Source organism: Strix uralensis, chromosome 3 (assembly GCF_047716275.1).
Source record: "Strix uralensis isolate ZFMK-TIS-50842 chromosome 3, bStrUra1, whole genome shotgun sequence".
NCBI classification, from domain to species: Eukaryota; Metazoa; Chordata; class Aves; order Strigiformes; family Strigidae; genus Strix; species Strix uralensis.
In genome coordinates this window covers 17,785,968-17,810,026 of record NC_133974.1, presented here as the reverse complement: position 1 = coordinate 17,810,026, position 24,059 = coordinate 17,785,968, and the positions used below count along the sequence as shown (strand labels likewise).

Sequence of the window (24,059 nt, the reverse complement as noted above, 5' to 3'; positions counted from 1 at the left end):
TTTAAAAGGATTTTTGGATGCACTTTCCTATATTTCAAGTGTCAGCTTAGTGCATCTCTTAGATGATTACGTACTGAGCTGCGGTGTCACATGAGACAACAAATGATCTCAGGCACATATCAAAGCAAAACTTTAAATATTTAAGAAAATACTTTGCAATCTCCCTTCCTACCTCTTCTGCCACAAAATTCTACAACTGTCTGCATTCCTGTGCTTTTAGGACGGACAAATTACAGCTTTCAGTATCACTGACTGTATTCCAAAAATACATCAAACAACGAGCAGTCAGTTTCAAACACTAGAGCAGGTTCTGATATGGAAAATTTCTTGGTTTGCAGCCAGCTATGCAATGACTGTGACTGATAAGGGCTCTACTACTACTGAGCTTTCTAACTGAATTCCCAACCTGTGATTTAGCTATACTTTTATTATTTATACTTTTAGCTACACTTATATTTATTTTTCCTGTTTCATCATTAAAAAAAAAAAAAAATCACACTCTGGGCACTGCCCACACTGCATGCTTCTACTGAACAATGCAATCACTGCTCAAGTACACAGCGCACCTTTCAACAGTTACATTTACATGTCTTAACCCAGAGCTGACATCTTCCTCTAATATATGTAAGTTTCCTAGTAAAAAAGCTTCACTGTAAAAGATAAAGGTAGACACTGAATGAACTGTATTCTTTTTCATCATCTCCGTTGTTACACAATTTTAACAGCACTACCATGTGTATTAATACACAAAAACCCCACCCCAAATGTGCAAGTTAGTTCAGTATTAGTCTTATGTTACAGATATGACAAATATACAACTATAAATCATTTCCACGCCCTATGAAAACTCACACTTCAAGAATGTCAAAAAAAAGAGTAGTTTCTGTAGTTTACCCTTTACCTTCACACAGCAACATTTGCCACAACATACTTGTAAAATAGCAATACATAAAAATACCCCTAGGTGGCAGAAAAATTAGAAAGCCAGAAGAATCATGTACCCACAAATTTGCGTACACTGGTATTTAAATATATATTATTACTATCACATATATATAAAACCACAATTATGATGAAAATTTACTCACTCTATCAGGAATGTTCACATAAGTTCCAGCATCAAGAAGATCCTGCACAATTTCAGTATGTCCCTCCTTTGATGCAATCATCAAAGCCGTATTTCCATCTTTATCTGTTAAGTTTACATTTGGGTTCCTTTTCAGTATTTCTTTTACTGAGTCAGTATAGCCACCCTTCACTGCTACAATAAGTGCAGTCATAGAATTCTATAAACAAAACCAACAGATTTTATTGTACAGTGGATATAGGAATCATCATTATATCAGCAGTTTAAATCGGCGAGAACACTCACTGACATTTACTTTCTTAACCATCCAGATTTTACTTCAGTTTTATGTTTTAAAGTGCACTTGCTATGCTATTTTTAAAAGAGAAATAAACTAAGTACTATAGTAGAGAACACTTCAAATGCAAACAGTAAAGCTCAGACCAGTTTATTCTGACTCCTGAATGTCACACGCTCGGTAAAACAATTTTCTTGTCATATGGGAACACAGTATTATCAGAGCACCCAGGCCTGCCAATACCACTCACTAAGAGGTTTTCTGATGAACTTCAGAAATAATCATATGAATACCAGAAGCTGTCCTAATTTTCCACTTCACTTCTACTGATTTTTTTAATTTTGACAAGCATTTTAAGTATCTTATACAACAAAAAATTAAAATCTGTTTTATTTAAAAACAATATGCAGCTGAAAACTTCTAAAAAATTTCCAACTTCTGAAAAGGCACAACAGCCATTATGATTTTCAAAAGATGCTTTGTGTTTGATTTACTTTTCAAATAGCACTACAGAATAAGTTGTTTGACATATCAGGCTTGGGTACAGAATGAATTTTAATAGTGTTAAATAGTGTCGTCCTTCAGAGGACAATAACCTAAATTAATTTACGTTCATTAAAATTTACACTTTACATAACAGCGTGTCAACTGTCAATACGACTTCCTAGTTACGTAGTATTTTTATTAAAAGGCACAAAGAACTTGAAATAACCCTCACAAGTAGTTTGCAAATATCTGGAATATACTTCAACATCAACATTTCATCTTGTTTCATGTATTCCTTGGTATTTGTATTATAAAATAAAACAGGACACGCAGGTGCAGGTACCCATACCCTACCACCAGAAAACGAAGAGTTACTTACAGCTCCTTCTTGATCAACATCAGCTCCCATCTGCAGCAAGTATTTCACACACTCCAAATGACCTTTTCTCGCTGCCCAAACCAGTGGGGTGGTTCCATACTGAAAAAATATTTATAACATTTTATCATATTTAGTATCCTCTATAATGGCATATTCATCCTATACTTTATTGTGTTAGCTTTTACAAAGATATAATTTGGTGTTGTGAATTATCACAAGCATTTGAAAAGCCACTTTAACTTTTTCGTTGTAGGTGATAGCCGTAAGAATTATTTTTCTATTCAATCTGGGATAGCAAGGTTTCCAATAGCTTAGAGATATGCTCCACTGAAATATATGTTCACAAACATTTTCAGCATACTATGGAAAAACCTCCTGCAAATATGAAGACTTACTCTAGCACACTAATTCTAATCTCATGGGCAAAATATAACAGTGGGTGTTTTTCCAATCAAAAACTTACAGATTTTTATTTTTTTAATAAAACTTATTTTTACAAGAAATTTATCAAGCATTAAAGAAATTAAATATTACATAAATAAAACTTACCTTGTCAGAGCAGTTCACTTTAGCTCCATGTTGCAGTAAGAGATGTACTATATCTGAGTGGCCCCGTCCCGCTGCCCAAATAATTGGATAAACACTGTATTGCTTAAAATTTAAAAAAAGAACAAAAACCAACACCGTATGAAATAAAACCATAGTCTTAATTATTTTTCATTAACAGTATTGATCACAACACTCCAAGAGACTATAAACCCATAGAAGGAATATACAGAAATAAACCTACCTACATATCAATAACTGTTGCCTAGTACATTGTCTAGATGATTTCTAGGAATATGTCTACTGTTTTGCATCAATTCTGTTTTATAACTCCTTAACCAAGGTTTAAAAATTCACATCCTCATCTTAATATAAACATTTGTAATGTAAGAGAGAAGCAACAGACAGCTATGCAATATCCTGAAGTGCTCAGGACTGTGGATCAGTCATACTATGCACGCAGAAGCTGCAGATGCAAACCAGATGAAACGAACAATCAGAAAGGTAAGTCACTACTGTTCTTCCTTGATTGTTCACTGTTGCCTCAAACACCAGAGAGCTGATGGTATAAACAAATTGTGCATTCAAGTTTCAACATGCCTTCTCTTTTATAGAAAATGCTTATAAAATTAAATCTCAAAAATCTTAGTTTTTTAATTCTCTCACACATGTATGGTACCTATTTATAGGATCTAACTCATTTGGTAAATATAATGAAACAATTAAAACAAATTATTGCTTCTAAATTGCACATTAGTTACTCCATTAACTTCTACAGATGCAGAGAAATTACAATTGTTATACAAGCAGCATTAGATACACTACTTTTCTATTATCTCCTCTCTTGCTAATTTGAATCTTATTAAGAGCTATACACCCATTTAACACAAAAATTTAAAATCAATCAAAAACCAGCAGCTGCCATACAGATTATTAATAAAGTATAGAGATTAATGTTATATTGCAAAAAAATGCAAAACGTTTAATCAAGATGACTGTACAATTCAGGACTTTAAACATTTGGGAGGAGGGGGGTTTAAGACTAAAACTTACCATTCCTGTGATGTTTGGATTTGCTCCTTTCTCAAGCAGCAGTTTAGCTACTTCGGTTCGGCCTTTATATGATGCCCACATCAGAGCAGTCCATCCTCCCTGGCAAGCAGAATTCAAAGAACTGTAAAAACTGAAAAATACTCTTTAGAAACCTAATTAGTGATTTTATTTCATTTTGTATTTGTCCTAAGACAGTTTTGAAAGTCCAAAACATAGTAAGGATTGACTACACAACCTCATAATCCTACTTATATAGGATAAATAAGCACATGTATGAAAGTACTAATTTCCTCCTGTATGCAAAACTTGGGAGAATATAGTGTCCTCAATGTTCCCAAATTTGCTGTAAACACTCAGACTTCAAGTACATACAAAGCTGATCACAGAATAAACAAACAAAAAAGAAAGTACTATCCTAAAACAAAAGTCTAGAATCCAAATAAATTAACATGGAGGGCTTACTTTTCATTTGTGTAACAGACATGTAAAAATAACAAGTGTCCTCTTAAGGGAGTAATATGAGCAATAAATTTCAAATGGCACTGATGAGCAATAAATTTCAAACGGCACTGGTGCGTTCATTTAAGTTTGTAAACTAGAAGACAATGAGGTTTCACTACCTAAGGCATTTGACAGGTCAGGTAACCAAAATTAATTTTAAAATAACAGTGTGCGTCTGATAACTGTAAGGTCAATTTTTATTTGTTTCTTTATAATATACTTTAGGAGAGGTAAAAGATCCCTCTCAGACTGACACAGACCTAGAAATCAACCACTGGCAACATGGATGTGCTTAACACTACACTTATGAAAAAGCTAGATTAACAGGACACGGCAAGATGCCTCAGCCTTCAGACAGAGTGGAACTTCAATTAAAGGAAGCACTTAAACTCTCCCCTAGTGGTTTCCCATACACTAACTTAAGCAGAACAAAATAAAGTCCTTGCAGGTACCCAATTCCCTCTTCAGTCAATGGAGACAAGTCTATAGGTCTTCCGAGGCATCTGATCTTCTAATCATGGAAGCAGCTTCAGCAATTCTTTAGGTGGACTGGACTACAGTGCCCACTTTGCCATACAAAAAATTTGGCAAGATGAATAAAAACAAATTACAGGATATCAAGGACAAGGACTGCTATATGAATAATCATGGTTGTCCAGAGAAAAAGTAAACATGGACAGGTATCTTATGGGAAAATATAATATTTATTTTACCAGAATATTTTTAAAAGCCACCAACACCAAAAAATCCCAACAAATCAACCTTCTCCCCAAAAAAACCCCACCCACACAAAACACACCCAAAAATCAAACTATTCTTCAGTTTAGCTTTTTTCCAAAGCAAATTAAGAGGGAAAAAAACAGCCCTATAAAATAAGTTGCATTTATTAACACTAAAGCAACTATTTCACAGCTGTAAAAACAGTATTTAAACATATGTTCTTTTCCATTTTAACAACACTTACAATTTAAGAATAAAAGATCTTTGAGTTGTTTTACAGAACTGAAAATCTCCAACTTCAGAGTTACTGTTCCTCTTACTAGAAACTATTTTATTTTTACACTAGGACAACACATACCAAATCCCGATGCTCCAAACTGACATTATAATTGAGTAGTTCTGCTACAATAGCTGCATGTCCTTCTTTGGCTGCTGAAATAAGAGCTGTCCAGTTATCCTAAAAAAAAATATTTGAAAGTAATATTCAATATTTCAATACAATTACCTTGTTTTTTAAGTGTTTCACCAACAGGAAATCCACAACCTCTTAAAAAAGCTGTCCTTAAAAAAAAAGTAATAAACTCATACACTACCTGACAGTTATACACATGAAAATACAGACCAACAACTACTCCAAATCTCCCCTCCAATTATCTCCTCTCCTACCCAATATCCATCACTCTCCACTTCTCAGTTCACTGCAGGTCAACTTCTTAAGCATTTTATTGAAGAAGCAACACCTACAAATGATTAGAAAATGAGGTCAAGACATTAAGAACTGCTAGGTGGGAACAAGATTGCAACCAAGACCACAGAAAATGGTGGTGGTCCATCTCCACATACAGTGGGTGACAGCACCCAAGGGGCTAACGTGCAGTGGAATTTGGACCACAGCTTCTTAGATTTATGATCATTTCAGAAGATACATTTCCTCTTGCATTACACTTATCTTCCATCCACTGCTCAAACCACATCAAGGTGTGGATTACTCTTTTATGTGCTACACACATAGAAATATAGCAACAGTTTATATGGTAACTGTTCTTCCTATAAGTACAGGGACTTTTAACATTTACAGCAAATGTAATTAAATGTCTCCAAAAAACCACTTTTTTTTCTTTTTAAATGACAGGTTTCATAACAGACCTTTCCTGGGTATCTACACTGCTACAATTAAGATAAGTGCAGACAAAAAAAAACCCACAAGCAACATCCTTTTCCTCTTTATCGGAACATCACAGAATAACAGAACAGTTTGGGTTGGAAGGGACCTTAAAGATCATCTAGTTCCAACCCGCCTCCCATGGGCAGGAACACCTTCCACTAGATCAGGTTGCTCAAAGCCCCGTCCAACCTGGCCTTGAACACTTCCAGGGAGGGGGCAGCCACAACTTCTCTGGGCAACCTGTTCCAAAGCCTCACCACCCTCACAGTAAAGAATTTCATCCTTATAGCTAATCTAAATCTGGCCTCTTTCAGTTTAAAGCCATACCCATCATCCTATCACTACATTCCCCATCTTCCCATCATCCTATCACTACACTCCCCATCTTTCCTGTAGCCTCCTTTAAGTACTGGAAGGCTGCTATAAGGTCTCCCTGGAGCCTTCCCTTCTCCCGGATGAACAACCCCAACTCTCAGCCTGTCCTCATAAGGGAGGTGCTCCAGCCCCCTGATCATCTTCGTGGCCTGCTCTGAACCCACTCAAGCAGGTCCATGTCCTTCTTATGTTGGGGGCCCCAGAGCTGAACACAGTACTCCAGGTGGGGTCTCACAAGAGCAGAGGGGGAGAATCCCCTCCCTCGACCTGGTCACACTTCTCTTGATGAAGCCCAGGATATGGTTGGCTTTCTGGGCTGTGAGCACATATTGCTGGCTCATACTCAGTTTTCCACCCACCAATGCCCCAAGTCCTTCTCCGCAGGGCTGCTCTTAATCCACTCCTTACCCAGTCTGTATTTGTGCTTGGGATTGTCCCAGCCCATGTGCAGGACCTTGCACTTGGCCTTGTTGAACTTCATGAGGTTTGCACAGCCCCACCTCTCCAGCCTGTCCAGGTCCCTCTGGATGGCACATTCCTTCCCTCCAGCATGTCAACCACACCACACAGCTTGGTGTCCTTGGCAAACTTGCTGAGGGTGCACTCAATCCCACTGTCCATGTCACCAAAGAAGATATTAAACAGCACCGGTCCCAACACCAACCCCTGAGGAACGGCACTCATCAGTGCTCTCCACTTGGACATTGAACCATTGACCACAACTCTTTGAATGCGACCATCCAGCCAATTCCTTATCCACCGAGTGGTCAATCCATCAAATCCATGTCTCTCCAAATTAGAGACAAGGATGTCATGTGGGACAGTGTCAGATGCTTTGCCCAAGTCCAGGCAGATGACGTTAGTTGCTCCTCCCTTATCCACCAACGCTGTAACCCCGTTGCAGATGGTCACCAAATTTGTCAGGCACAAGCTGCCCTCAGGGAAGCCATGTTGGCTGTCACCAATCACCTCCTTATTTTCCATGTGCCCTAGCATTGTTTCCAGGAGGATACACCCCAATAAGGTCACTTATTGGGCACAGAGGTGAGACTGACTGGCCTGTAGTTCCCTGAGTCTTCCTTTTTTCCCTTTTTAAAAATGGGGGTTATGTTTCCCCTCTTCCAATCAGCAGGAACTTCAGCAGACTGCCACAACTTCTAAAATATAATTGATAGTGGCTTAGCAACTTCATCTGCCAGTTCTGGTAGGATCCACGGATGCATCTCATCAGGTCCCATGGACTTGTGCACCTTCAGGTTCCTTAGATGGTCTTGAACCTGATCTTCTCCTACAGTGGGCAGTTCTTCATTCTCCCAGTCCTGCCTTTGCCTTCTGAGACCTGGGCATGTGGCTTGAGCCCCTCCTGGTGAAGACTGAGGCAAAAAAGTCATTGAGTACCTCAGCCTTCTCCATGTCCTGGGTAACCAGGTCTCCCATTTTCTTCCAGAGAGGGCCCACATTTTCCCTAGTCTTCCTTTTATCACCAATGTACCTATAGAAGCTTTTCTTCTTGTCTTTGACATCCCTGGCCAGATTTAATTCTATCAGGGCTTTGGCTTTCCTAACCTGATCCCTGGCTGCTCAGACAATTTCTCTGTATTCCTCTCAGGCTCCTTGTCCTTGCTTCCAACCCTTGCAGGCTTCCTTTTTGTGATTGAGCTTGTCCAGGAGCTTCTTGTTCATCCACACAGGCCTCCTGGCACTTTTGCCTGACCTCCTCTTTGTCGGGAGGCATCGGTCCTGAGCTTGGAGGAGGTGATCCTTAAATATTAACCAGCTTTCTTGGGCCCCTCTTCCCTCCAGGGCTTTAGCCCATGATACTCTACCACGCAGATCCCTGAAGAGGCCAAAGTCTGCTCTCCTGAAGTCCAGGGTAGCGAGCTTGCTGTGCACCCTCTTCACTGCCCTAAGGATCCTGAACTCCACCATTTCATAGTCACTGCAGCCAAGGCTGCCCTTGAGCTTCACAATCCCCATCAGCCCCTCCTTGCTTGTGAGAACAAGGTCCAGCATAACACCTCTCCTCGTTGGCTCCTCTATCACTTGGAGAAGGAAGTTATCATCAATGTATTCCAGGAACCTCCTGGATTACTTGTGCCTTATTGTGTTGTCCCTCCAACAGATATCGGGGTGGTTGAAGTCCCCCATGAGGACCAGGGCTTGTGAACATGAGGCTGCTTCTCTCTTGTCTATAGAGGGCCTCATCTGCTCAGTCTTCCTGGTTGGGTGGCCTGTAGCAGACCCCCATTATAACATCACCTGTCCCTGCCCTCCCTTTAATCCTGACCCATAAGCTTTCGATGGGCTCCTCATCCATCCCCAGGCAGAGCTCCATGCACCCCAGCTGGTCATTGACATAGAGGGTGACACCCCCTCCTCGTCTCCCTTGCCTGTCCATCCTAAAGAGACTGTATCCTTCCATTCCAACACTCCAGCCACAGGAGCCATCCCACCACATTTCTGTGACACCAATAAGATCGTAGCCCTGCAGGCGTGTGCACGTCTCTAACCCCTCTTGTTTATTCCCCATGCTACGTGTGTTTGCATAGAGGCATTTAAGTTGGGCCCCCGATGAAGCCAACTGACTGGCTGGAATTCCTTTGTGCTGCTCTTCAGGTGCTCTCCTGCTGACCTGTGACCCCTCAACAGGCTCTGGGCATCTATTGCTGGCACTGGCATCAAGCTGGTAGGAGTAGGATGGAGTCAGGTTCCTCTCCCGCTGCCAATGTACAGAGCTTTCAAAACTTTTTTAACACCACCTCTGTCCTATTCACCCTTTCTGGGCATCTTTCACCTAGAATTAACCTCTTCTGCAAAGGCAGGAAGACAATTCATAAATCGAAACCCTTCTCTGTCACTGTTCTGGCTTTCACCTGAAATAATCCTTTAACCTAAACTCTCCCTCACTATTTATTGAAAAACACCAAAATGAAGCAAAAAAAAAAATATTCCAACATACCACACATCACTGAGATGAGCAAAATCACTTGGACCTCATTTCTGATGCTGTATTTCCCTGTTCCACCTATCTTTTTACGTCAGCTACTGCCAATATTATTATTATAGCTTCCTAGTACTAATTTCCCAGAAGAAACAGCAGCAGCACTCAACAGAGACCCTCAGACATTTAAAACATGTTAAATATCCCTATTTTTTATGAGGAATCGAATAAGAGGAATACAGAGCCAAGCAGTTTTGGATAAAATTTCTCATATGTCATAATCTTCCATTTTTTTATTTCCCCTCCCTTCAACACTGACCTAAATTCCTTTTGCATGCCTGCCTCTTGAAATTTCTTCTTCCTCTACTGTTAGGTACCATCACACAAAGCACTAATACTTACTGCATCTTCCAAGTTGCAATTAGCTCCCTTCTTGAGAAGCTCCTGGACAATTTCTAAATTGCCTTGCTCAGCAGCCAACATGAGCGGAGTCTGACCATTCTGAAATCAAAATTATAAGAAAAGTGATGCATTGGAAAGTGATGCAAATGATGCACATATATCAATAATTTAAGGCCAAAAACTACAGAGTAACGTTAAGTCATTTCCAGTTTTTAACTGCCAATGAGCAGCAGTGACTGGTTTTCAAACCATCAGCAAACTTGCAATAAAAATGGAGAACATGATATTAAACCCCACCCCATGAGAGAAAACCCAAACCAAATAAAAAAAAAATCAGACGTTAAAAATGGCTAAAAAGAGTTACATTGTTAAATTTCTTTCTAAATAATTTGCCCACTGAAGATACCTCTAATACAGCCTGTTAAATCTTTACATCTTGAAATAATTTCTAAACAATGTGACTGAGTTAACAAATAAATACATCTAGCCTAGGAACCACAACGGTCATTAACACATGCACACTGATTCAGAGCAGCAGTAAGATTTCTTGCTGAAGTCTTGGAAAAAAGTAGTCAAGTTATAGGCCACACTTTCATCTGACAGTATACCAAATACAGACATCACTCCTGTCCTGTACAACACAGGTTCTTAACAGACAGCCTTATCTCAAGGAAGTTGAAAGATAGAACAGCTTGTTTATTTGCCTTCAAAGAGTTTTAAAAGTCAGTTACAATCAGTCACCCTTCCATCAGCCTACTTCTGTGTCAGCAAACTTCTGAGATACAAGGGCTCTGCATGATGAAAAGTAAAACTTACTGAATTTGACAGTAAATTTGTTAATTTCAACAAGCTTAATAAATGAAGAGAATTTTTCCTGACCTCTCTTCTGTCTTGTCCCTGTACCACATAGAAAACTCAAAATTATCGAGTCTCTAAATAATGCAAAAGCTACATGTTAGGAGTTATATACCCACAATTTCCCTGAAAAGAATAAAAATCTATGCAGCATCAGAATACAGTAAGATCATTAATCTCCATTAGTAAAGCAGTTCAGAGTAAGATTAATAAAGATATTTTATGAGTTCTTTTTGCTCTTTATGTATTAAAAAAAATAATCACAGAAATGCACCGATTCTTTCAAAAGAGCTTTCTGGTCACCAACTATTCCTTAAGTAGTGTTCACAGAATCTTCCCCATGACATTATGGCTATCCAACAGTATTACCTGTCACAGGATATAACATAGTATCTAGCAGTGCAATTTTTTACAGGGAGAAATTATGCTCTTGTATAGTTATAACAATACAAACTTAGACATTGTATACATTCAAAATGACACTTTTGCTTTTAGGTCCTAAAGTATATTTTGTATCAACAAGCAGTAGTATTTAGGTCTGGTCATAAAAAGAATGCTCAAAGAAATCAAGAGGAAAGAAAATACTACTTTCTAGAAGAGAACAGCTCTTTTTGGAGGAGAAAATAGCCTTTTGCTCTTTAAGATGAATTCTTTATATGCGAGTTAATTATTTTGGGAATAGACATGCCAAGTGATTTGAGAAATCATGACCTAGCAAGGATTTAGACATTCCCACAACATCCACACAAACTAATGAACTACGGACTTGATAAATGGACAGTGAGGTGGACTGAAACTGGTTGAACTGCTGGGCTCAGAGGGTTGTGATGGGCAGCACAACATCCAGCTGGAGGCACGTCCCTAGCGCAGTACCATAGGGGTCAATACTAGGGTCCTGTTTAACCCCTTCATTAAGGACCTGGGCACCCTCAGCACCTTCACAGCTGATACAAAACTGGGTGGAGTGGCTGATGCACCAGATGCTTGTGCTGCCACCCAGAGGGACCTTGACAGGCTGGAGAAATGGGCAGACAGGAACCTCACTGTACTGCGTGTCAGTGTCCTGGTTTTGGTATGGAGGGAGCTGCACAGGGTCTCCGTGAAGAGAGGCTGGGACTGCCCGGTGCCAGATTCCAGCTGGCTCCAACCAACCCACCTCAGGACACAGGGTTAGTCAGTCTCCAGAGGTGCCTCCCAAGCAGTGCTTTAGCAATACATACAAAAATCCCTATCTTACCATGAGCATTCTTCTTACCTCCTTCTGAACGGTTACTATTGTTATCACTGTGATCGTCTTCCACAAGCAGGTAACACAAAAGGATAACACAAACCGAGCAAAACTATCTCCGGGCAAGAGGAGGCTGTGGATGGGAAAATGATCTCCTCCTGTAAGACGTGTCATACAGTTGTAGACTGGCTCTGGTATTCTTAGACAGATGTAAAACTTTTTTATAGGGGTACTGAAAACATCCTTCCCTTTTTGCTAGGAGATTCTCAAATATAGGTTCAATGTTTTAGCAAATCATTAACATTTCACCAACACAGAAACAAAAGATAATTATTACACCTGTGACATCCAGATTAATTCTCAAAAGTTGCCCAAGAGTCTAGACACTCCACAACAACTAAATGCTCCTATTTGTCACAAGCACATCAAGTACTGTATATCTGTACATCACAGCTAAGTCTAAGTACTGGTATATCCACATTATAAAGGAGCACACCTGCATCTTTTTAGGGAAATCATTCAGTGGTGTTACCTTACAGATTAGCATTCTCTCACAGTCTGTGAGAGAACAGAAGATTCAGAATTGAAGATGCAGAAGGTACTTGAGTAACAAGAGCAGAAGAGCAGAAAGAAAAGCACATCAAAGGAAGCTGAGGCTGTTAGGATCAAAGTGCATCACACAAGGCAAGCATCTATCATTAGCTGTTAAGTAATCAGTGTATCTGGTATGAGAGAGAATGCATACGGGGTAAAGGACGCACAGAGAAAAGGCAGCAAGACTGAGACTTACTCCACTTAACTGAAACTGCTGGTGTTAATCCAACAAAACCATCCATACACAAACTGACTGGAACATCCCAGTTTTTCTGGGAACTGATCACATTGAGATATAAAGGGTTGGTAACAATGGGGGTGATCCTACCATTGGACAATACACTGCAGCCTGCGAGGTCCTGGCACTAACAAACCTTGGCTTGCCAGCAATCTTTTTAGGCCTACTCCACTGGCACTCTTGGTTTGGTATTTTGTTTTTACCCAAAAAGAAAAGATGTCTTGGCATATTGAAAACTAGAAACAGAATTTCACTCAATGCCAGTGAATTCCAGTTAAGAGCTGTCCTGGTTTAGCCAGGATAGGGTTAAGTTTCCCCAGCAGTGGGGGGAAGCTCTAGCCAGGTTATTCAGATACCATGCTGACATCACGTCTGGGCCCCGAAGCGAGATGGTCGGTTAACACGTGTGTCATGCCATCTCTGTTCTCACTGCTGTACTGGTAGGTATTTTGCTCTGTTCATTGTTATTACTGTTATTGTTGTTGTTTGTTTTGTTGCTGTTGCACTGTTGTATTAAACCTCCCCTTATCTCAGCCCCGGGGCTTTGTATTTCACTCCCTTTGTGGGGGAGGGGCAGCAGCCGCGTGGTCTCAGACCCCGGCAGGGACTAAACCACCACAAAAGCTCACACTTTAACAAAACTATCATTGAACAGCCCCCCCCATGAGTTCAAAACTGATGCAAACCATACATGTCTCCAGAAATTACCCTCCCCAATGCAACATATCAGAAGACTGAAAAAAATCAGGTATCGGAAATGACCTCTGCAAAAAAGGCAGTTACTGAAACCCAGAAGTGCACTTAGTCCCATCAAGAAGAGAAGAAAAATTTAGAAAAGAAGGTGAAGACAGTGACACTATTGATAAAGTCAACACAGACTACCTGTCTGATTTCGGCCATGTTGTTGAGAGGAATTACCAGCAGAGGGAACAGACTATTCCCCTTCTCAGATACACAGCATGCCAGGTGGTGAGGTTCATGTGTATGCTCTGAAACTTAAAAATTCTCCCATCTCAAATACCTCAGCATACGTGCATACACAGCATGAAATGAATGTGCCAACAATGAAAGAAAACTGTCTTAAATTGAAAACAGATCTAATAACTACTGTAAGGCTAAATTCTGTACATTGTTTTCACATTTGCATGATGCTTTCTGGTTTTGAGTAATATACACCACTCAACTTCTTTCCAAAAATATTCTTTCCATCTTAAGCAGGTTTAAAAAAAAAAATGCAACAAAACATACATTTCCAAGACTGACTTTTAAAAAAAAAAAAAAGCAAAGAGATATGAAATGGAAAGCTAGTCTTTGACACTACAAGGTGAGTGAAAAAACTGCCTGGACTGTCAGACTCAATGGGTAACGGTCAACTGTTCACAGTAACGGGTGCCCAGTTGGGAGGGTCTGATTTGGGGCTAACATTGTAGCATCTCCATCAACACCCAGAACCATGAAAGAGAAAGAGCTCTCAGAAAGTTTACGGACTGCCCCAAGCTATGAAGAGCAGCTGACACACCAGAGGGCTGGGATGCCGTTTAGAGGAAATTCAACAGGCTGGAGAAATGGGCTGACAACCCCTGCAGTTCAACAAAGGCAAAGGCAGAGACTGGAACAGACCGACGCCATGCAACAGTAGTGGGTAGGGACTGCCTCCCGGGAAGCCACGCTGCAGAAACGGGCGTTCGGCCCCGATGGACAAGAGGGCCACGAGTCAGCAATGCGCCCCTGCAGCGACAAAGGCAAATCAAATCCTGGGCTGCATTAACAAGAGCATAGCTAGCCCTCTACTCAACACTGGTGAGGTTGAATCCAGAACACAACGCCCCATTTTGGGCTCCCAATAGAGAGAATCCCAACAACAGAGAGATCAACAAACTGCAGAGTCCAGCAATGGGGTCACTCAGATGGTTATGAGACTGGAGCACAAAACATGCAAGCAGAAACAGAGCTGGATTTGTTCAATCTGGGAAACAGAAGAATAAGGGGAATTATTATCAGTCTTACACTACCTAGATGGAAGGGGAATCTTAGAAGATAAAGGCAGATTCTTCTCAGACACACACAACAAGACAAGCAGCAACAGTCACAAGATGCAGCAAAGGATATTCCAATAAAACGTAAGAAAAATGTTTTTAAACAGAGAATGGTTAAGCACTGGAACATTGTCCAGAGAGGCTGCAGGTTCTCCATCCTTTAGAGGACTTACAAATTTTACTTGTTACATCCCTGAGCAACCTGATGTAACAATGAAGTTAGTCCTTCAATTAGGAGGCTGAATCCAATGACCCCTCCCAGAGGTCCCTTCTATCCTGATTTTTTCTATTAATCCAATGAATTAATATACTACATAAGTCAACAAGGTTCCAGTTCCACAACACTATTTAGGAAATCAGAACTAAAATAAAAATTGATGATATAAACTGTACCTCCAGATGAAAGAAAAGTGCAGATGCTTACAAACCAGAAAATCTACCACAGAAGATGAAACAAACTAGTCAAATCATCTAAAACTTATTTGTAAAATACACAGAAAACTTAATAGTGCATCAAGATAATGTGAATTTTAAGCATCGTGCAAAACTATGAAAACAGTCACTAGCAACAGACATTTGCATGAGCCAAATCTCCCAAGAACTCTCAGGAATCTTTAGCACAATATAATGAAACCACAGCACACTCACTTAAAATTGCTGGTGGTGATATGTTCAAATCAGACTAAATCAGATGACAAAGCAGAAGTTAACAATTATTGCACTATTGCAGGATTCCAAATAATCCACATTTAAACTCCCTTCTGTGTATCAAGACTTCCTGTGTAATCCTGGTAAAGTCATTTAATCCTCCCGGTTACATCTAGACTTACTTTTTGAATACCTATCTTTTCATCCAGATGAGTATCCACTCAGAGTAAATTGCAAAATATGCTTCTATTTGGATCGTATAACAAAGTTTCTCTTGCCTGGGAACCAGGATGTGGGGGAAGAATTGTTATCATCCCAGTTTTCACCCCAAAATGGACAGGGCAAGAATGTACATGCAGCTGGATCTGTGAACTATGAAACAATTCCCAGCTGCAGAAATACAGATATAGTCTCCATTCACAAAGTAAGGATGGAACTGCAGTTTCCAGCTTGGAAGAACACTCAGAAAAATACAATGAAAGATGCTGAGGTGCTGACAGAGACAGAATACTGTGTTTTCACTCTGCAGAGGTAAACAATCACTTGAAAATAAAACTGAAATTTGCATATGAAATAACCAGTGTGATCTCACTAATTATTCATTCTGTAACTAACAAGCTGCAATATGAAACCGACCTTTCAAAAACTCATCTTACCTCATTTCTCTCATCTACATCCCTGCATTTCTCAAGAAGCGCTTTCAGAGCAGGAACGTTTCCTTCTTCTACGTAGGTCAACAGACTCTGACTCATCAGACTTGCCATCTTTGTACAGTATTTAAAATTCTTCTATAACAAAGCTTATCTGTATTTCAGGAAAGGAAAAAAAAAGCAAAGCATAAGTAAAGGCTGTAAGAGTTAACTCTGATATTACAAAGCATGAATTGTACATGCCAATAAGTTATTGGTTGGGTACAAATACCTGCCATTCTCCCCAACAAGAGCCTGTGGAGATGTGCATGGAAATGCAGTACATTTCAATGAAGAGTCAGTTGTTTAATCTTTCTAGTTCTTAGAGAATTACACAAGTTATTCCAATTTTTAGGCACTGTCTAAATATGTATTTTGAATGGAATGCATAGTAGTCTTTCATTTGCATAAATTTTTCTGCATATATAACATTATAGGAACACCCATATTACGTTACGTACTTTATATACCTAGTTATTTACAATATAACCCTTACCCTTTATATACATAGCAGAACATTGAGACTACTCAGCATTATGAAATACAGTGATAATATCTAAGTTGCAGCCATATGGAACTCTGAGAAACACCATTTATTAAATCAGTTATCACCAACTTTATCCAGACATGCCTGCATGTGATGGCATGTTGTTAACTTGCTAGTCAAACTTAACATAGCTTCTGTTGACTGACTATATGTTTTTAACCTCTAATATGTAAGACAGGAAAGGTTCTTCTTGGTTAAGGCAGACCATTAAGAACCATTTATGAGTTCCTAAAAAATTGCGGGTTAATAAGTTCAGAGAGCCAGTAGTATTACTGCACCAAATTTATACGCATACAGCTCCAGAAACCAAATTATTCATTGCACCTAAATCAAGTTTCACTGGATGCAGAACAAATCGTGGGGCTAAACACAAGACTCCACCCATGCCCTACCACCCTTCTCACCAGTGGATGACATGATTGCTCTCTCTCTGGCTTTTTCTTGCATGACCACTGTGTAACAGCAGAGGAAAAACTCCAGTTTAGTGTTAGCTAAACCCTACTGGTTAGGCTATTCTCTACCAAGCAGAAGCCAAAGACCAGCGGCTTTCCCAGGCAAATGTTCTAACTTTTATTCTCACATAAAAGCAGCCAGTGAATTTTTCTGCACTCCCAACTGAAGTGGAACATTAGCTAAAAAGACACAAGAGGAAGCCAGCAGGAACTTCACTACACTTAACACGGAGAAGTTAGTTTAGATTTAGAGATTTAAACCAAACAATCTAGCTCTGCTTTAAATTGCTTACATAGACTGTAACACTACGCACCATCCTTTCTCCTTTAGCAAGTAAGCATATATAGACAAACACGCTGCTGTCAGGATATGTCAAGACACAACCTGAGCTCACCTGCAGCACCACAGCCATCAGATGACCCACACATACAAATGCCTTCTTCATAAAAATGTCGTCAAAGAAGCCAACACGCTCAGTTCGGTTAAGATGACAGCAACTCTGGGTACATGCATAAGAACTTTAGGCACACATGAATGTCTAGTGACAAAAAAACCATAAACCACGTACGTGTTAATATGCAAGCAGAAGAACATGAGAGGGTGAAGAGAGGAAAACGAAGGACTGTGACTCCCACTGTTAAATTTGGGCTTAAAATCCAGGTTGGGTTGCAGTTTAAGGGACAAATTCCAAAGAACTCTCCATATTCCAAATTTCCACATACCATGGAAAAATATACAAATCAGATCACATCATTCAGACATTATTTAAAACCCAAACCTAAAATCAGTTTAAAAAAAATCTAGATTTGACATACAAAGCCCAGCAACAATTTTACTAGGCACTGCACAAATTGCCAGTCTCTCCCACAAGAACATTATAAATAAACTAAGAAAACAAAAGGTCTGTCACGTTTACTGTACAGTGACAGTACCATCATGCAAAGGGCGGTGAGCAGTACAACAGCGGTGTCATGTAATTGTCTATATTTTTTTCAGTAGGAGGAAGAGCTAATGGAAAGGTTGCAAACTTAAAAAACCTAAACCACACCAAAAATGAAAGACTGAAAAGAAACAGTGATTGTAGTGACTCAGTGCCCACACACAAGGTCCTACTGCCATTTCAGACACAAAAATACCAGAAAAGTCAGCATCTTGCCTGGCACCCAGCTCCCAGTCCAGAACGGTCCGCCTCCCTTACAGCCTGCGCCAGTACCTTACAGCCCTAAGCAGATGTCTGGGATATTCTCAGGCACCTAAAATTACTTTAGATATTCACATGCAGGCACCTGAATTCCTCCCGTCATTTTTTATGTATTTTAACACAAGTTCAGGAAATGTGACTCTCTGCTAGCTCCACTGCTACCACTGACATTTTCAGATTTCCCTGTGCAGTGTCCCAGCTTCTCTCCTGTAGCTGCACCTTAAAGCCCCATGCTATTTTCCATACCAAATACCAAACTGAAAACTATATTAAAAATCATCAGCAAAACACGACTACAAGGTCTAACCAAGTGAATTATACTCTGCAGTTGCTATCAAAATTTCACCAATTAATTCTTAGCTAGCATGAAAAGGGAAAAAAGTATTCAGTACTGCTTCCTCCTCAAAGTAAGGTTCTTCCCTTGATGTTCCCTACTGTCATATTTCAAAAAGGCAAAGGCAGCCCTGCTGCACTGCAGATAAGTATCCTGCTTCAGAAATCATTACTTGAACTCCCAGTTATTGAGACAGTGCAGCTTCTGCCTTGATGTAGAGCTGAATCTTTAGAGGCAACCTAAACTTCCGACTAACAGCAAAATACCTGATACGAAATAACACATCTAGAGCTGCATTTACAAACCACATGTTAATACTACTTTTTTAAAATGATAAAAGCTTTGCAGGGGTGAAACATCTCCAAGTATATTAATATTCTTTGCCACCCAGACTTCACTGTCACATAATATCTTCTTAGAATGAATAATGGTCTATTTTATAAAAACAAAACCAACAAAATCAAATACTCTAAGTATGAATTTTATATTCTCATGCTTTCACTTGCCACTTTTCAGGCAAGCTTCTTAAAGCATCCAAAAGGCTGAGATCAGTGGAAGGCTTTAGGAAAGCACTGTTTAAGGAGTCAGTAGCAGAAATTTCCATTTAAAATGCAACTGGAATTCACCAGGTTAATCTACGAGTTAGTATTCTTCTCATCCTTAAATAAACACAGCAAAATAAAGCACAAAAAAACCCCAAAACCCCAACACCTTACCAACAAAATGAAAAAAAAGTTGGTGTTAAGATTTTTTTAAGTTTTACACACCACCCCACCCCACCCCCCGAACAATAAACATGCCTGAAGTTAGGCTGAAGTTCATTTATGATATTTTCACTCATGACAGCAACTCAGTATAAACTGAGCACAGCCACAGGCATTTTTTCATTAAATAAGATCTGTTACAAGGTTTTGAAAATTAAGCACTGTACTCAAAGCCCGTGTGGGTACTGGACACTAAGGTGTGATTTCTTCCAGTGCTTAAGATTTCTTTTAAATTGTCATAAACCAAGACTCTGAGGTATAGTCTCTAGCTAGATAAGTAACTATTTTGGCTCCTTGAATGGAAAAAACTCCTGAAATATATGCTCATACACTTTTCAAAACAAACAACCCTAGAATAAAAAAAAACTCAATAGTTCATCCTTTACCAAAATAAAAGACAGTAACTTAATCCCTGCCAAATTTCACACATCTAGTGAAAACCAGTACCATTCAAGAGCATCCAATACATATACAGTCCTTAATTGCTCAATTAACAGTATTTACTTTGTGTTCTGACACAGCAGAACTCTTTTCACAACCTATAACAAAACCAGGAACCCATCTGGAGGTTGATATCCTTTCCAATAAGTATTAATGCTGTTATTTTTTTCTCCCACCAAAGCAAGTCAATTCCCAGGCCACCAACCATCTCTTCATTCACAATCCAAACTTCAAAGCTTAGAAATCTCACAATGCCCTTGGGCAGCAAATCCTGGTATTTTATAAGACTAACAACACACCAAGAACTATGAAAAGATATATTAAGAGCACAAATGCTTAGGTGAAGGTAAATGTTTGCACAAGGATTGACCTGTTTTTGTAAGGCTCTCACATCCTAGCTGAAGCAGATTTTATCGCTGTTTTGGAAAGACAGCAAAAATTTGCTGATTTACAAAAATTTAGTTTCAGCTGCACCAATGCTGTCTGTAGAGAACCTGGTAACTCAAATCTGCAGATATTTAATGTACTCTCAGAATCTTGTACAGTTTCTAACTACATTAAAAAATATTACACACTAAATTTTCCAAACATCACCATCTTTTTCATAGTTCTCCCCATTTTTTTTATTGTGTGAGCTGTGATCGTTCATGAATAAATATCAAAATCAAATACTAGTGTTATTGAGAATTTATTTTCTTGTTTTGTTTCCAATAGGTAAAATCATAGTGACTTACATAAAATTCATACTTTTCATCATATGATGAAAAAAAATTGTCGCCTTCTTTTTAACACGTTTCCTTCTATTTCCAGACACAAAAGCTACCTTCCCAACATGCAATACGGTGGCAGATCTTTCAGTTAACTGTAAAAGGAAATAATTATAGTGCTGCTGAAATCTGAGCACGTATAAGTCAGATACAGAAACATGCAGTATTGTGCCCTTAAGAACTGGAAATGCCCTCCTTCCAAATTAGAATTTAAAGAAACGTGGAAGACAGAGGAATTGTATATATAAAATTTATTACAAAAGACAAATATAAATCTGTTTCATATTCTCACATATTTTTATACTTTATGATGGCAGGAGAAATGAAAAACAAGTTGGAACATCACTTTTACTCATGCTGCACAGAATCTTGCTAATACAAGCATTAGCCATCCTTTATGACACCTCACTGTAATTACTTGCTAAATGGACACACTTCATAAACATTAAGAGATCACAAGTCAGGCATCACATGAAGCAGTAAATATTTTTAACTATTCTTTCTATAAGGACTGAGTCAAGCAGGGTTCTGTTTAAAGAACAAGTTTTCAAAACAGTTGAAATAAGTCTCTAAAATATTAATTTCTGGTATTCAGAGGCAGAAGGAAATAACAAATCTAAGTTTTCATAAGAAGTCTACACCCACACCTCTTTTCCAGCGCCTGAAGTTCCAGTATGACTAAAGACTTTATGCTGATTTACAGCTTTTCCCTATTTATGTGGGAACATTTATTCTACTTCTTAGTCATACTCCTGTTATCCACATGAGAAACATTTTAATAATTACCTTATTTTTTGTTACTTTAGATCAAAGAACAAATAGTGTAACTAGAAAATATTGAGAGACACAAGAAGATAACTAAAGCTAGACATACATTCTTATTTTGAAACCTGTAACAAACAGAACTAAAAGAAGTTTGCACAAAAGGAGGTCCCTATGTTTGTAACCATTATTACAGTACACTGTAAGAAATACAGAAAACAGGAGATACACAAGTCATTCTTTTCCATATTAGGCACACAAGGCAATAGTCATTTCCAAATATTGAGAAGATTTTTATTTTTTTTAAATAAAACAATCAAGACTAGAGATTACATCCAAAATACTGGGAAGCTGCAACATACATTTAAACAAAAAGTCACCATTGTTATCTGATAGCAACTATCAGGTATGTTCTATCCTGGTTAAAAAGATCAGTTAAAAGAAAGGTTTTGTGAAGTATCTGGTAATGGGATTTAAACCTTATCAGACAAACTAGTCTACCTGAAGTATGGCCAATGGACAATAAAGTAGTGCTAAGCACATCTGAACTCCAAGGAACAAGTCAACTCCTGTACAAAATACTCAGTCCTACAAAATACTATTTCAGGTTTCAAATACTGCAAATACGAGAAAGTAAACAGAAACAGGTGTCAACATTAAGTGTTTTTTAAAAAAATATTAACCAACATAAATCAATTCTGTCAAAGCCTGTACAAAGCACATACAAGTTCAGCAAGAAAGTCTACAATATTATCTTATACTGTCTCACAAAGGCAACGCATTTCTCTTTATCGTAAGATTTCTCTGCATCATAAGGTTTGCTAGTCACAGCCACAATAGACCTTGACAAAATCTAACAATTGGAGTTCTTTTACTTAAGGAAAAAGTCGGTTGTGATGAAGATTTTTTTGTTTAAAAGATTTTTAAATTAATACGGCCACAGTTCAGAAGCTGTGGTCACACAGGATTTCAAGCAGATTTGAATTTCTTGATAACCGAGTTACTTTAAATAACCACCACTGCAGAACAAAGAACATACATCTATTCAATAGACAAATACGTGGGGTTTCTTATGTATTCTGATCTGATAAAAAAACCCTTTTAATCTTTCAATTTCTTTACTATTTGACAAGGGGAGGATGTAAAATAATTACTCCCATAGTTCAAACACTTTTCCAGCAAAAAACATGTTATATTACTACAGCATCAATCTTTCATCAAAAATTACAGACGGGAAAGCACTTTCCCCAACGAATTTTTAAGCATAACGTAAGAAGTAGCAAAGCCCTGTCCTTCAGGGGTTTTGCTATTCAAACTCAACTTCTTCAGTAGTGCCAGGACCAGAGAAAACGGGCACAAACTGAAACACGGGAGGTGCCGTCTGAGCAGCAGGAAACGCTCCGTTACTTTGAGGGTGACCCAGCTCTGGCACAGGCTGCCCAGGGAGGTTGGGTTGTGGAGTCTCGATCCTCGGAGGTAAACAAAACCCATCTGGACACGGTCCTGGGCAGCCCACTCTTGGTGTCCTCGCCTGAGCCAGATGACCCGCGGAGGTCCCTCCCAACCTCAACCATTCTGTGATTCTTTACCTTGGAAATTAGATGCCAAACTTTCCTGTCGAGCTCGTATCTATCTTCCCCAATGAACAAAAGGAGAAAAAAAACGGTACAAGAGACTCCCTCACTCCCGGGGGCGGAGCCGGCAGCGATACCTGGCCGTGCTGCTGCACCCCACGGGCCCTTTTATCCCCGGTAAGATGTCCCCGTCACCCACACAAGAGGGCCCTGCCCGCCGGTCGCGCACAGCGCTGCCGGAGTCCCAGGGGCTGGCCAGGGCGCAGCGGGCCGGTGCCCCCACCCGGTCCGAGGCGGGTGGGGGCCAAGCCCACGGGCACACCGCGAGCGTCCCCCTCCCCGCCCCCGGCGAGTCCCCTGCGGCCGCGCCGCTGCGAGGGGGCGGCGGGCGCGGCGGCGAGGAGGGGCCCCGCGGCGCCCTTTGTTTGTCAGCCGGGAGCGCCCCCTCCCCCGTGCCCTTCCCCCGTCCTTCCGCGCCTGGCCCGCGCCGGCCCCGCTCCCCGCCTTCCTCTCGCCACTCACCCCACAGCCGGAGGGACTCGGCCCTTGCGGGCGGCTCCCCTGGCCCAGCCCGAGACTGACAAGGCGGCAGCGGCCCCGAGCGCTCCTCACTTCCCCCCGGCAGCGGCGGCCATCTTACCTCCCTCTGCCCTCCTCCCCGCACCGGGCCCGTCACCTGACTGGGGGGCGGCGCCGCCCGCCGCCATGAGGGAGGGCGGCAGCGGCGGGGCCGCCCTCGGCGCCGCGCCCGGGGAAAAGCCCGGGGAGGGGACACAGCGACACAGCCCGGGGACAGGCGCTGCGCCCGGGGGAGAGCCCGGGGACGGGCGCTGCACAGGCGGCAGGAGCCTCGCGTGGAGCCGCCCACAGGGCTGGCGCGCCAGGAGCCGTGTATAAGCCGCTAATAACGGGGATCAAAAAAACCCTGCCCGGAGCACCGAGGGCAGTGAGTCACGACGCGCCGCCGCCGCCGCACGGGCGGGAGGCGGCGCTGAC

At 40.4% G+C, this 24,059-nt stretch overlaps 1 protein-coding gene across 6 annotated transcripts in view; it reads right to left on the bottom strand.

Moving 5' to 3' along the window:
- The window catches only part of KIDINS220 (kinase D interacting substrate 220), an 85,263-nt gene extending 61,418 nt beyond the window's left edge, over positions 1–23,845 (bottom strand). For 3 of the 6 annotated variants that reach the window (XM_074861603.1, XM_074861608.1, XM_074861609.1), the window contains exons 1-8: positions 23,586–23,722; positions 16,188–16,335; positions 9,933–10,031; positions 5,408–5,506; positions 3,829–3,927; positions 2,779–2,880; positions 2,230–2,328; positions 1,089–1,286 (exon numbers count right to left, since the gene is read on the bottom strand). In XM_074861603.1, the coding sequence (XP_074717704.1) occupies positions 1,089–1,286; positions 2,230–2,328; positions 2,779–2,880; positions 3,829–3,927; positions 5,408–5,506; positions 9,933–10,031; positions 16,188–16,295 (804 nt within the window). In that variant the 5' untranslated portion in view covers positions 16,296–16,335; positions 23,586–23,722. Of the gene's footprint in view, positions 1–1,088; positions 1,287–2,229; positions 2,329–2,778; positions 2,881–3,828; positions 3,928–5,407; positions 5,507–9,932; positions 10,032–16,187; positions 16,336–17,614; positions 17,709–20,694; positions 20,823–23,585 lie in introns of those variants that run through there. The other 3 variants (XM_074861604.1, XM_074861605.1, XM_074861606.1) reach the window with 3 other exon arrangements.
- Between the last annotated feature and the right edge of the window lie 214 nt (positions 23,846–24,059).